Below are 14,701 nucleotides of genomic sequence, written 5' to 3'. Positions count from 1 at the left end.
AAAACCAGCGCTTGGAAAGAACTACTTCGGTTTAATTATGTTCAATGAATTACTTTGAAAATCTCTGAACTACACCTAAAAGTAGTTCCCATAAATGGAAGATTATGGGAGACATCCACTTTACTACAAGAACGGGTGATTATGTGATACTGATTTCCCCATATTATTTCACTGAAATTTCTAAAAATAAAACTTGTAATATACTCAGAGCCATTTTCTCATTTAGCTTCAAATGCGAATCTGAAACTGGATGAAAATGTTGCTATAGCTCCACATTAGTTTCTAATGCTGTATCAAGGAGTACACCCTACTATACCCCTAAGTGAATGCAAACATTTCAGGTACCTTGTTTCTGCTTTATCAAGCAGTGCATCCCATCTGCTATCCAGGAGGCTCAGCTGTTTCAAGATCTTCTCTTTATCAGCGGGCTCTGCTGACTCTGCAATTTTCTCCCCTTCACGCTTGATTAGTTCAACAGTGGGTCTGCGGTCATCCAGCAATCTCTGGAGAAGCTGGAGACAAAATAATCAAAAATCAAATTGCCAGGAAATGACTGTTCACTACAAGGCTGTAAAAAGATTAAGAGGCAGATTCTTCAAGGTCTTGTTTACTGGCAAAAAGAGGCAGGCTTAAGGGAACAATTTTCTGAGATGGCAGGAAATTGTGAGGGTGCCAGCAGTATTACAATGCAAGTGCCATAAATTGCATAAATAAGTAATTTCATTATGAGAGCGAGCAAACTGTGCCAATCTTAGCATCAGTTGTAAAGGTCTAGCATCCTTCCAAATGTTTTCATTCAGATTTCTTTTCAATGCTATCCTGGAAGCTCTGGAAGGGCTACAGATATATATGCCTTATATGAGGTATGATGTTGACATGTGCAGGGAGAGGGGGGAATCACAGTGGGACATTTTATAACACATGACAGTGCTGGGAACTTTTGGGGAAGCTTTTCCATTTTGGAAAAAGAAAAGATGGGAAATTTTCCACTTCACATAAGAACCCTCCCCATCTTTTCAATACGCTGGTGATGTTTGCAACTATCCACTGCAATCCAGAGAAATATCTGTTTGTTTATATAGTGCTCACCTTTAGAAACACTTGTGGCCGCATTCAATAAGATGAACACAATTCAGGGCTTAATGATGCGCCTAAGACCAAATTATTTTAATAGGGAATCAAACATGTTATAACATTCTCTGGATTCTGTCCCAAATTTTCAGTACAAACATATGATCATTTGGAGATTATTATGTTGCGCGCAGCTGCAACTTTGCATACTCACTTTGGCCAGACAACCTGAGGACTTGATTCACTAAGCTTCATGCAGTGCTCTTCCCTGAGGGTTGCCTTCTATGTTTCAGCCAAAAATCCCCCCTTCTCTCTCCTACTGCCTTTTGTTAAGACTGCTCAGAGAGCACAACTTCTCTCTGATGCTGTGCATGCTGTGACCTGCTCTTCCCTTGCTCATACATTTATTTTGAACAGGAAAGTAATTATGGATCTGGTTACAGAGTTTGATGTGCTGTATTTACTCCACAACTGCCAATTCAATATTTAATATGAACCTTCTCTCCCCCCCCCTTTTTAAGTGAGGGTCTAACAATTCATCAGCAACTGTGTTACAAACAATTGTTGAACAATCTGAAGCAGGGGTGTTTGACATTATTAACTGAAGATACAGGCACACCAAGATGTTACCCTAAATCAAAACAGATTCTACAAAACTCTAGAGACGGAAGTCAGGAAGTAAGGGGTGGAGCAGAAGCTGACACCAGGCACAGATTTCATTCCTTGCTAACCCATATGTATAGGCAACTCGTATAAATCCACACTGAATGGCATATATGGGAAAAAGAGATTAGCTGAGAAGGGGTGGGGTGGAGGGTTGTCAAAATGATGAAGGAGGATTGAAGCCCTGACAAAATTTTGAACTTTATTTCAACTTAAGGGAGTAGCTCTACAATGTTCTTCCCCCTGCCCCTTTTCACAATATCAGTGATGTCTTTTCAAACATCAGATTGCTTTTGATCCTTGAAATAATTGTTTTTGATGTGCATCCAGTGAAATGTACACGTGCATGAAATGATGCCAAGAACCAGCACAGATATTCCAGAGTTTTCCTTGCAATATATAGAGAAAACTGGTCCAATGAAATGATTGTTTGTGCTATACATGGCATCTGTCCCTCCCAGTCTGCACCAGCTCCCCACATTTCCCAAAGAAGTGAAGAAAACCACATTTCCCCGGGCAAAGGATGCAATCAATGCCTGGATGGGAGGCTACCTGGGAACGCCATTGAGTTCCATGATGAAAGAAGAGCTGGATATAAATTTACATACCAACTATTTGTTATATTTCTTGGTCACTTTTCTCATTGAATGAACCAAAGCAATTTAGGGCTCATCCCACACTTCCGCTTGCCTAGCCACTTTCCCCCAGGAAAACCCGCTGTCTACCACTGAATCCGAGCCATACAAGTAAAAGGCAGGACTAACAGATCCTGTCCCACTAATATGCTACAGTCTGGATGCCTCTGTTAAAATGAGTGGAGAATTCCAAAATGAAAGTATCAAAGGGCAAATCTTTAAAGAGAATTTCACAGATTGGGTTGAGAAAATTTGCCCTTCCCCTGAAAAAAGCCAAACACATCCCCCACAGAAGCATCCATGACAACCATCCTAAGTGATGGGATGACAGAGACTATGGAAAGGTATTTTTTTCAGGTTCTTTTGCAACTGCACCTCTTATAGCGCATGTCTAATACACACTCAGCCACACTGTTATCCAGGCCGTCACATGTTATTACTGTTATTAATTGCCCACTATTCATCCTAAGGCCCCGGGTGGGTTACAACATTAACACACAGCTTTAAAAACAGTTTAAAATACCCCACTGAGCAGGTGACAGAGAAAATATAATTAATCTAAAGATAGATAAATAACTTCCACTCACTTTCTGTTCCTGTATTTGGGCCTTCACTACTTTGAACTCAGCAGATGGAGGCTTCTGATTAGCCACAAGGTCTTCTGTGTCAATAAGCCAACTAAGGATAGATTCGACAGCATCTTGAAACCTCCCACAGTGGAGCAGTGCCTCTTGCAACTGGGCTGCTCTTTGAGCAACCTAACAAACAAAACAAAAAAACAAAACAAAACAAAACAAAACATTGTAAATATTATCCTCTTCCCACAATACCTCTTTCCATCTCTCCAGTCAATCAAACAACCCCTAGGGAAAATAAGAACAATTTAAGGCTAGCAACTCCTAAACTATGAAGCTCTTCACTGACTTGAGTGACATTCTGTGCACTTCGGCAAATAATTAAAATTGTCTTAATACAGGTATGAACAATACAACATTTTGTAGCAGTAGGTCATAGGTGAACAAAGTGTGAGGTAGACCTGCCTACGGATAATCCCCAGGGAAGCCTAAGTACTTCATGTGCCTCTTGAATGCATGCATCTTTATTTGGACATTAATAGTATAGTATAGTATAGTATAGTATAGTATAGTATAGTATGATATGATATGATATGATATGATATGATATGATATGATATGATATAATATAATTTTTTATTTATACCCCGCCCATCTGGTTGGGTTTCCCCAGCCACTCTGGGCAGCTTCCAACGAAAGATTAAAAATACATTAAAACATCAGTTATTAAAAACTTCCCTAAACAGGGCTGAAGACAGTTGAGTAGGCATTTTGCTTCAATCAGCATGACACAGAAAGCACCATGAATTATGTTTTGCAATCCTCTATTTCCTTTAGGCTTTTGACTTTCTACAGGTTTCTTTCCATGGACATTAAAATGACAGGGTACCCATGTGACAAAGGGTAGTCTGCTTCTGTAGGAGCTCTACATAAGCACCAGAGCACACATGGAGTTCTGGACTGGGGATTTTGTGCATTTTATTATGCAGTCTACTACAATAATGTATAGTACTACTTTGTAGTGAAAATCAGAAATAAGAGCAAAACAAAAACAACAGCAAACTAAAAAGGTAAACAACAGTGCAAATACAACTAACATACCTTTTTGTTGAGAGTTTTCCATCTTGTGTTAACATCCTCAAGATCACGCTCAAGGTTATCAGTACTAGCATTTTTAGCAGCACTCTGAATAAGGCCTTGACCCAACCAATTTACCTCCTGTTGCTTAACCTGTAGTGGCTCAATCTTTTCCTTCTCGAATACCTTCAGATCAAAAGGAAAAGAAAGAAAGAAAGGCAAAGGCACATTTAGATTATTAAGTCTGAAACATGCTGAGCATAAGTAACGACCAGAGCAGATATCAGTAGTAAAATCACACAGCATGTCATGAACATAGTGTTGAAAGACAGTATTTAGCTACAGAGTGTACATGTAAAATTGCTCTTAATGTTGTAAACACAAAACAACTCAGAGTAAATTATATACACATTAACCCAAACAGGAGTTAAGAAACTGCTATTACATAAAAAAAAACAAGCACTGTATTTAAAAGGAAGAGTGCCCCATACTGAATCTTCCTAATATAGATGCTCAAACAATATTTAAAGCAAAAGGTACACGTTGTGGACACCTATGTCAAACTAAAGAGGATGACATATTGTGGGTAGTAATTGTTCAGATATCTGTTCACAATAGCCCATTCTTCTTGGGGCTATGCGACTCTGTGCAAACAGTTATCCTTTGCGTATGGCCAGCAGACACAAGTAGCCCATAAAAACATAAGAGCCCTGATGGATCATGCCAAATGCCCATCTAGACCAACATCTTGTTCTCACAGTGGCCAACCAGATGCCTGTGGGAAGCTTGAAAGCAGGACTTGAGTGCAAAAAGGACTTGTGACTCTGGCGTACAGAAGCATACTTCTTCCAACAGAGAGCATAGCCATCATAGCTAGCAGCCATTGACAGCTCTATCTTCAGTGAATTTGTCTAATTCTTTTTTGAAGACAATCACAGTAATGGTCACCACTACTTCTTTGCCACAGTTAAAACTATTCACTGCATGAAGAAGTTCTTTCTTCAGTACTGTCCTGAATCTTCCAACATTTAGCTTCATACAATGGTCCTGGGTACTAGCATGATTCAGCCAATTTGGATAGATCACTTTGGATTTCCTTGCAATCTTTTTGTTCTAACCACCCTGAACAACTTGGTACCATCAGCAACCTCAGCTACGATACTGCTCACTTTTATAATTTATAATCAAGTTTAAAAGTCCATGTCCCAATGCTGATCCCTTAATTGGGAGAACTGCCCATTTATTCCTACTGTCTGCTTCCTGTTCCTTAATTAATTGCAGAACAGTAGGAGGACCTCTCCTTTTATTCCACGATTAAGCTTACTAAGGAGTCTGTTGTGAAGTACTTTGTCAAACCCTTTCTGAAAGACCAAATACACAGTGCCCAGAGTCTATATAGTAGAGTTTGAAAGTATGAGTAGTAACGGTGAACAAGGGAAATGCTTAAAGTTTGGTGAGGAAATTAGTCAATCGTCTGAATATGCTCAGCATATGTTTCTGTGGTGCATAATGATTTGGATAGCCATTTAAGGATGATGCAGTGCTCTTAGTTCTAATAGGAGGAGCTGGTGTTGGACAACGTGGCTCCTACAGACCAAGTGAGCAGTGAGATGCTGGGCACATGCAGGAAGGGACCTGCCCCAGTCCTAACTGCACAGTGGAGAAATGCAAGCGCTATCCAGCGATTTGGGGGTCACTATAGTATGGTGAGCCTGGACCTCAGGAATGGCCTGGGAGAATGAGCTGATCATGTGACTAAGGAACTACACCAGCATTCACCTTCTAGATAAGACTAGTAATGGTTATATTGTTTTAGAAGATACTGAAAAACAGTGGGGACCATGTCCCTTTATTTCCCAGGTGGTCTTCATTGGCAAGAAATTCAAGCATGCTTCACACAATGATATCATAATGCAGGTTAACTCAACCCACCAACCTAAGTGATGTTCATTTGAGGACTTGCAAAGGCTAGTGACAGAAAATATTCCACAGGCATCAAATGCTGTTGGTGGGTTATGAACCCAGGCTATACAAACTGTGGTCTTAAAGCTTCTTACCTTTGAAATACTCCCTCCCCTCCCCCAAAATCTTCTTTTTCTTCTTCTTCTACTACTACTAAGACACTGTCCCTTGGCAGCAATTTCACTATAGTCAGCAAAATATTGTGAAGCCATTGTACTGCAATACTGTACTGAGCTTTATTATTATAGCTTTACTAGCAAATATGGCCCACATCCTGAATATATATTTCAGCTGCCACTAGTAATATCATTCCCTGAATACAAGCAATGTTATGGGGCTACTACAAGTGTACCTCAGTATGGCTAAAGTTATTTCTCAGAACCTATGAAGCTAGACACTCAAGTAGCCCAGGACACCCAAATTCCTAGAACAGTCTGAAAATAAAGCATGTTTATAGTTGATGTACCTCAATATCAGCCCTAAGTAATTTTTATGTTCATATAATTGAAAACAAAAATGATAAGAAGCCTCCCCAAGTTGGGATACATAAATTGTACACCAAAATGGTCAAGCACAACACTAGTAGGAAAGCAGAAACTTGCTATGTACATAGTGTAAGAAACCCAGATTTTCTAGGATAGTCTGCAAACAGCACATTTTCACACCTAAGTTTACGTCATAACAGCAGCCAGCACTTCAACACACAGCAAGCACATTTGACACACAGGACAGTGTGTGACCCATCTCTCCTCAAGGCCTTGAATCCACACAAATAACTGGGAGAAGGGGGTTTCGCAGAGGCAGCAAGGAACTTAAGTCCGAACATGGACAGCTCACACACGTTTGAGACTACATGCAATAATCCTCAGACACAGTGGTGTGTTACATAGTAGCAACCAGGAACACACACACACACACACACACACACGTATAATGCTGTTTTTGATGCACTTAATAGCACTACCTATTTGCAGGACATTGTGGGATTTGTTAAGGGGGGGGGGGGCATTATAAAGCAGAGTTCTGAGGAACCAAGTAGCAAACAGGTCTTACCTTTCCCACAAAATAATATATAATATGGGCAAGTTCTCTTTACTTAAGAGAAATAAACAAGGGCTGGGATGCAAAAGCTAATTTACACATACCCAAGTGTTAGCTCAGTAGTATCTTTGGCAATCAAACAGGCAGGCACATGTACACACCCCAGGTTCCATAAACTACTTTTGAAATTCCCCTCTCTTTCAAAAGAAGTTTTTGAGGTTGCTGTGTGAGAAACACAAGTCCTGCTCCAGTTTAGGCCCATGGAACTAGTAATTCAGTACTTCAGTCCAACTCTCTTCTATTTCAGATGTTCATATATTTTTAAGACAATTCCATAGCAATCCAAACTGAGTTGTTCCCCTTGATTTGTTGTTTAGATACACATACCTACTCACAAAAGTAGGACTTGAGGCTAGAGTTTGCCAGAACAGCTTAGCAACAAGTCCTAAAATAACTCAAGACACAACCAGATCAGAGTGACCAAAAACAAAAAGAACAAAATTAAATTAAAGACTTCACAAGCTCCCCATGCTTATTACAAAGCTGTTTTCTACTTCCTTACTTCATTCACCGCTCAGTAAATGTTACAAGATCCCTTGTAAAAAAATCCCCTACAACTTTAGGACTACTTTTTGGCATGAAGATGCAAGGAAATAATTTCAGTACGTGCAACAAGCCTTTAATCTGTGTACTTTGGAAACCGCAGCAATCTGAGCATCGTTGTGTATACCTTTATGATGAACGGTGCAATCCTATACGTGTCAACTCAGAAGAAGCATGCCCATCGGGTTTAATGGGCCTTACTCCCATGAAAGTGTATACAGTATATGGCTGCAGCTGAAATCTGGTTAAATCTGAATAGGGAAGGCCTATCTGCCCTTGAATGGCATTGGCTGCTTGAAACATAATTTGAGGGGAGGGGAGGAGGGGGTGCTGAACATCAATGCCTAGTGGACGCATTCCAAATAAAGGGTAACAAGCACCATCTGGACAATAAATAGCCATGCAACCAAACAGCTGGAAGCAATCAACCCTGTCACAAACTGCCCTTAATCAATTTACTGAAGTGACCATCTCGCCAATTTCTGCCTTCTAATAACTTGTTGGGCAAATGATTCTAAAGGAATTCTTTGGGTAGATTAGCAAAATCTAAACATAAGCATTCGTGATGCAATTACAGAAGAAAAAAAAAATTAAAAAATAACCCACCCTGCAGCATGAAAAGAATGCATTTAAGTTTGGAATTACCTTATAAGACAACATGCCATTGCACACTGTATCCAAGGTTTGTTCTATTTGCATGCCTGTAGTCCAAAAGCTGAATTCAGCGCTGATTGGATTTGCTTTTTGACAGCATGTGGTATTATTAGCCTCTAAAGCCTGACAGGACATTTCTATTGCACTTATATGGGCCATATTACTTTCCTCAGTTTCATGCAAAATCACATATTTTACTAAGTCCGTATCATTAGCATGTAAAGCTGCATCATCATCATAAATATCTATATCCTGAGTTGCAATATCCAGGAGGTCCTTTTCAATCATCCTGTCTTGGGTGTCTAATGGCTCATTAACTTCAGCGCTGTTCCTCACTTCCTCTTTGTCTAAAGTGATATCATGTTCCCTCTCACCATCCAGGAGCCATTGGGGATGTGCTAAGAGGTCTTCTTTCAAATATGTCAGTGGACTGCAATGTCCATCTCCTTCCCCTTGGTTGCCCTCATAGTTCCAGAAAGGTTCTTGCTCTATATGTGAAGCATTCTGCAATTTTACTCGACAGTGTCCACTGGTAGGGGCACTTCTGGAGGTAAGCAATGAAATTTGATGTTCACTACTAGAAATGGTAGGAGAAAATGATCCAAATTTACCTACAAACTGATTATCGTCTATGGAAGATATGCTCCTAAATTGAGTTTGTTCCCCTTCTAGCACATCTTGTTTTTCTTCTCTTTCTGCTGGAGGACTGCACAGACCAGAGTCGTCTTCTTCGGAAGTTAGAGAACTAGTCCCACATTTGACCTGGCCTGTTGCTGCTAAGTCGGACACATCAACAGTCCCAGCAAGTGAACACTCACTTTTATTTGCATAGTCTGCAAAATTTGGTGGAACAAGCATCCTCCAGGATCTCCTATGTTCTTTCTTTTCTGTGTGATACTTTGCTTTGGGCAAGCCAGCTGTTCGAATGATGTCACTGTTCAGCTTAAGGGCATCAAAGATCATTTTTTCATCTAGCTTATTGGCTTCCCGTCCTCTGAGTTCAAAGACACTAGAAGAGGAGAGGGCACCATTGGAGCACAATGTACTAAGGTCCAGTGTTCTATGACTATACGGCAAAGTCCGATCTGAGAAATGCCTGGAGGAGAGGCTGCCTTTAGAACCTGAGTCAATCTGTTCATTCAGCCGCACTGTGTCATAGATTGACCTCTGGGGAACATAACAGTCCTCAATATTTATATCCTCTTCTTCTTCATCACCTTTTCCTACACAAGGAGGATTCTGGCGTAAACAGTCTGGCCTGCTCAGTGGCTTCCCCATTTCTGCAGGAATTAACAGGTCTAGCACTGCTGCTAGGCTATCTTATTGGAGACACGTAACACACATAAAGTAAAAATTAAAATAAAGTAATAGAAAAGCAGTTTTTAAAAAGTACAGTAAACTTGCCCTCAGCAGAAAGATGCTTACATACTAAAACACAGGAAATAATTTATGAGGCGGTTAAGGTCGTAATCAGTGCATCTGTGTAGGTTTACCTGGCTGTGATTTAAAACATTTCTCCCCCTGCCCCTAAAATATAAAGTGCTTGAGCTTAAGGGGGTGGGGAGAGGGGAAACAAAAAAACCCCACACCTTTTAATATTTTAAAATACTAACTCAATGCACAAAGACACCAACAAAATGTACAAACCCCCAAACCCCAGGAAAATCTTTAAGTGGCTCAAAAGACTCAGAACTTCCCACATAGCATTCCATTTCAATTTTTAGGTCAAAATGTGTGTCTTAAATCTCCAGATTAAGTCTTCAAAATGAATCAGCATTATAGCAGGCAGCACGCTATATTCAGGAGGTGACAGATTAACTGTAATCCATTTAAATGGCTTGCAGAATTCCATCTCCTTTATAAATAAGCCATGTTGTGGACGCTTTTGAAGAAAAACAAACCAGAAGAGCTGTGGACTGTGGAGACCAAGGCACAGAGAAAGGCTTCAGGAAAAACAAAGGTATATCCAGAGTTGTAATAATAATAATAATAATAATAATAATAATAATAATAATAATAATAATAGAAGAAGCTTTCTCCCCCTTTTTTGGCAGCAGCTATAAATAACCTCGATTCAAAAGGCAGTTTATTCCTTGCTTCCTTAAAGCTTCTCTGTGGCGCGTTCAGAAGTTCCATGGGAAACACAACAGTTTTCTGAGGAGCCAGACCAATGAAATAATAATACAAAAAAGCAACGGAACAGAATTAGTAGAAAAAGAAACTTTTTCCCCAGTTTCACTCGCAGAACACATTCCTTGAAAGTTGTTGTCCTGTTTTAAGGCAACACAGCAGGAAACTAGAGCGTTTCTTCCTCCACTCCGGCACAAAGGCACAACAGATTCACATTCTGTTTAAATTCAGCAGGACCTTCTTTTTTTTTTCATAAACGGTGGCTAAAAGAGCGTGGTCACTGTTTTCATCTCCGTCTTGAAGCGCAGCTGTAGCGAAGAAGGCATTAAAAAGAGCTCACAACAATAAACGCTCACATGTCCTGCGCAGCGCAGCTGATAAGCTTTCCGGCTCTCCCTGGTTTCTTATGGTCTGACAGGCATCCCTCCCAATAGTGAGCTTAAAAGAAACGCCCTTTGCTATTCTTTAGGCAACATCTGCTCCTATCGCATTCGTTCCCTGAGTATTATTCCAACCGAAGCATTAGGAGGTGCCTGACCTCTTAGCTCTTCCCCCTTACGCTTCCTGCCCCACATGACTTTACTTAGCCATCTTTCACTTTTACTGTTTGTCTTGTCTCTGAACGAGGCTGAGCCTTTTCAGGGGGAGGTGCACAAAGGAGCAAGTTCCTGTCTGCAGCACTCCTGCATATCGGAGTCTGTGCTCTGTAATTCTGGAGGAAAAGAGGGTGGGTGGGTGGGTGGTGGCTCACAAGCAGAATGGAAAAACCGGTGCTAATTAGTTCAAAATGTCAAAAATTTAGTACATATTGCTTAACCGGGTAACCTGACACCATACAAATATGGACCAGACTACCCAGGACCCTTCTAAAACACTGACAAACTGCACTTTTTCTGCTTCATAACAAAAATAATAATCCAGTACTTACAAATTATGCAGATTAACAGGAATCTGAATATAGTGGATGGTCACTTTTAATGGTATGTAGCATTATAAACTAAACTAACCAGCTATATAATAAGAATTCAATCAAATTGAATTACTTTCTACTATCACCATAAATCAATTTTAATTAACAGCCAGATCTTACTTCTGAGCAAGCCCCATGAAAAATCTCCATAGGATTGCATCCTTCACTCTATATTTGTAACACATGTACATTATATTCTATAATTAGGGATTTAGCCGGCAAATTGGTCTCTCTGAATGACTACAGAATGCATTCTTCATTCACAATCCAGTTAATCCAATGAAAAGGGATTTGCTTGATATTTTTTTACACTTCCTGGCTCTCAGACAACTGCAAATCCTAACATGCAAAGAAGTGCTGCAACTTTTCAAAAATTTCACCCAGTACTCCTAAAAACCGCACTCTATTGAGGTAATAGCATGAGTGGTTTTACTTATTTGTTTCTGGATCTCTTTAGATGGAAGGCATATTATATTTTTAATAAAATAAATAGCTAAAGCACTGAAGAGAGTAAAAATAATACAGAGCAAGGAGAGCAGCTCATTTCTAAAAGCTGGTGGACTGTTAATTTATTTGCCATATGTATATCAGCATATCTACATATAAAAATGCCCACGTTGTTAACAACCATCATGTCCCACTACAAAGACAATGTTTCATACCACAAGATGCAGTCACAACAAACCATATACAAAAACTACAGCAGAAAAGGATCCACTCCCTTGGGAAGGCAGCACTATAAGAAGGGATAGTCGAAGATAGGAATGAAGTTTCTGACAGTCCATTGCCATACATATTCACTACTCCAAACTAAATCTTATTGTGTGCCACAAAGGATATTCCCAAATAAAGTGCAGCAAGTGTTTTCAAAGCAATGGCCCTGGATGGGGGGCAGGAGACACTATCTGGGCTCTGCTTCAAGCAGCAAAATGGTTCAGTACTGGAATGACAATGAACCTTAAGACCCTCCTTTGAAGGAAGTCTGTCACTCCCAACCCAGAATGTATTTATAGTCAGCTGAGCATGGATTTGTTGAACAGGCACTGTACAGTACATGTCCAAGGCAGCACCTGAACACGCAGCTACTCCTTCCATTTAAATGAATGGGGAAGACCATCTGTAAAGGAGCTCCATGTGAGCATTAGAATATACAGAGGGCTCTGGACAAAGGATAAGGTCTGTATGCAGGTAGCCACCCCAAATGTATGTTGAGTTTTTTGTTTAATGTAGTGATAATAAATTATTATTCTTTTTTAATTTTATATTTAAGCTGCAAAACAGATGCAAATATTGAAGTTGATGCAGCAACAAAATATCATTTTACTTTTGAAGGCGCCTGTGAAGAAACCACATACTTCAGGGAAGACTTAACACATTGCACTGATTCAATCAACAAGGTAAGAGGCCACCATCTACGACACCGACCTAAACCAATTTAAATATTAGTTCAAGCTCATCAACTGGAATATTCATCCGGGCCCAGAGCTCCTATTAAGCGCAATTAGAAGGAACCTCTTGACATATATCTGAACACTGGAAATATACTGAAACGAACCTTTCCGCATCTAGTAATGGTCTAAATGGGGGAGGGGATTTAATGAGCCATTCAGTGATAGAAACTGACATAAATTCCATGTGCTTTAATAAATAAAAGAATAAATAAAGAGTGTGGCAGGTTTATGGCTGAAATATTTTGCAGACATTTCAAGGATTGTAATTACGTGGCAGAGATTGAATGCTGCGTCCCCACAACCCCACCCTAGCATGAAGTAGCTCATTAAAATGTTCAGCAAAATACAAACTAAACAAGGGCTTTTGTTTTTCAGGATCATCTTAGCTGGTTGGCTCTTTGTGAGGAAATGGGCATGGTGTAACCCAAGTAAAGCAAGTTCATCTGCTGAATTTTTCCTTTGCCCACGTTCATTCAATGCGTACTTTCTTTAAAGCACAAAGGTCTACAATAAAACTGAATGAAAGTGAGAGAATGAAAGAGAAACACCATGAAATACAATATGCCAGCTACTGTAAGTAACTGAAAATGGAGCTTTGATTGGAAACACTGTAAGATTTGTTCTTGGGTAGGATTTCTGAATACAAAACAAAATCCTCTTTTCTCTATGTAAATACTGATAGATAAGATATAAGAACTACAAGCAGACAATCTTCTTCTCAGCTACCCAAAAGCAATACTCGTTAAAAGTGGACTGACTACTGTTAATTGTAAAAATATATGCTTATGGACCACTGTTCTTGGTAATGATTTCAAAGTAGAGTCACTAGTCGCAATTCCAATTTGCTATTCCCTTCCTCCAATGAGCTTGGGACTACCACTTGACCTTTATTACTTTACTATTACTTAGTGGTCTGCTTTGCACGTCATGTATATTCGTTTGTTTATTTCACAACATTTATATACCACTGATTATAATAAAACCTCAGAGCGGTTTACAAAAAGAATAAACCAGTAACAATAACAGTAAAAAAAAATCACTAAAAACAAGTATTTATAACATTCAAAACAAGTAAAAACATCAATAAGCTAAAACTGGGTCCAGGCACTGTTCCAAGGCATGCACAACTGCTCCTAATTCAGATGTTATGGCTGAGTGACACCAGCATACTTATAGTACCTGGCCGCAAAACTTCTAATGGCAACTGCCAGTCAGGAAATTGTTGCTACCAATCTAAACTATACCAGGAAATGATCGGAGCATGACAATGCAGTGCACTTCCACACCCAACCTCAGTCCATCCCTCAGGTCATTTGGGGCAAAGACTACCATCAAGGGTGTCTCCTAAATGATGTGTTGGACCAATGACCATTTGAGAGAGCTGCATGGTTGTAATGAAGGCCTTAAGTCTTGAGCTCAGCCAATACAGGGGCAGCCTCTAATGGATATTGAAGTAGTCCAGAGACTACCTTGACTAGCTTGATCAAGCATGCTGCTGGGCAACAGGGTAGTTGATAGACCAGCAGCACCCCCAGTCTGCTTCTTTGGCCAAGCACCAGGTACAGACCCTCTGATAGCGTGTCCCAGGAGATGGTGCATTTATGGACAACAGCAATACACATACCCTCAACCCCTCACTGGATACTACTGCTAAAACAAGGAATGGAGACCAAAAAGCTAGGTCTCTGCCTCAAATGGTGGTCGTCCACAGGAAACACCTTGGTTACAGATCATGATTATGTTGGAGAGAGACATGCCACAAGCCCAAATTAAGATGACAGGCTAAATCAAACCATGGCTTAGCTCAGTCTGGTGCAGCAGCAAAACAACTGTGGAGCAGCAAGATGACCATTATCTCCTCTCCGGGAG

General features: G+C 40.1%; 1 protein-coding gene and 1 long non-coding RNA gene across 15 annotated transcripts in view; one reads left to right on the top strand and one right to left on the bottom strand.

Annotated features, from left to right (window-relative positions):
- Positions 1 to 14,701, bottom strand: part of DST (dystonin) — a 306,444-nt gene that overhangs the window by 65,501 nt on the left and 226,242 nt on the right. For all 14 annotated transcript variants that reach the window (XM_079970248.1, XM_079970257.1, XM_079970258.1 and 11 more), the window contains 3 exons: positions 4,046 to 4,207; positions 2,957 to 3,127; positions 346 to 512 (listed from right to left, as the gene is read on the bottom strand). In XM_079970248.1, coding sequence (XP_079826374.1) covers positions 346 to 512; positions 2,957 to 3,127; positions 4,046 to 4,207 — 500 coding nt within the window. The remainder of the gene's footprint in view (positions 1 to 345; positions 513 to 2,956; positions 3,128 to 4,045; positions 4,208 to 14,701) is intronic.
- On the top strand, positions 9,555 to 13,792 carry LOC307212962. The gene is made up of 3 exons (XR_013837297.1): positions 9,555 to 10,241; positions 12,652 to 12,778; positions 13,208 to 13,792. It is a non-coding gene; the product is annotated as an uncharacterized lncRNA (long non-coding RNA).

Source organism: Podarcis cretensis (assembly GCF_951804945.1).
Source record: "Podarcis cretensis genome assembly, chromosome: 3".
Lineage (NCBI taxonomy): Eukaryota > Metazoa > Chordata > Lepidosauria > Squamata > Lacertidae > Podarcis > Podarcis cretensis.
The sequence above is the reverse complement of the archived record's forward strand: the minus strand, read 5'-3'. Positions and strand labels throughout refer to the sequence as shown.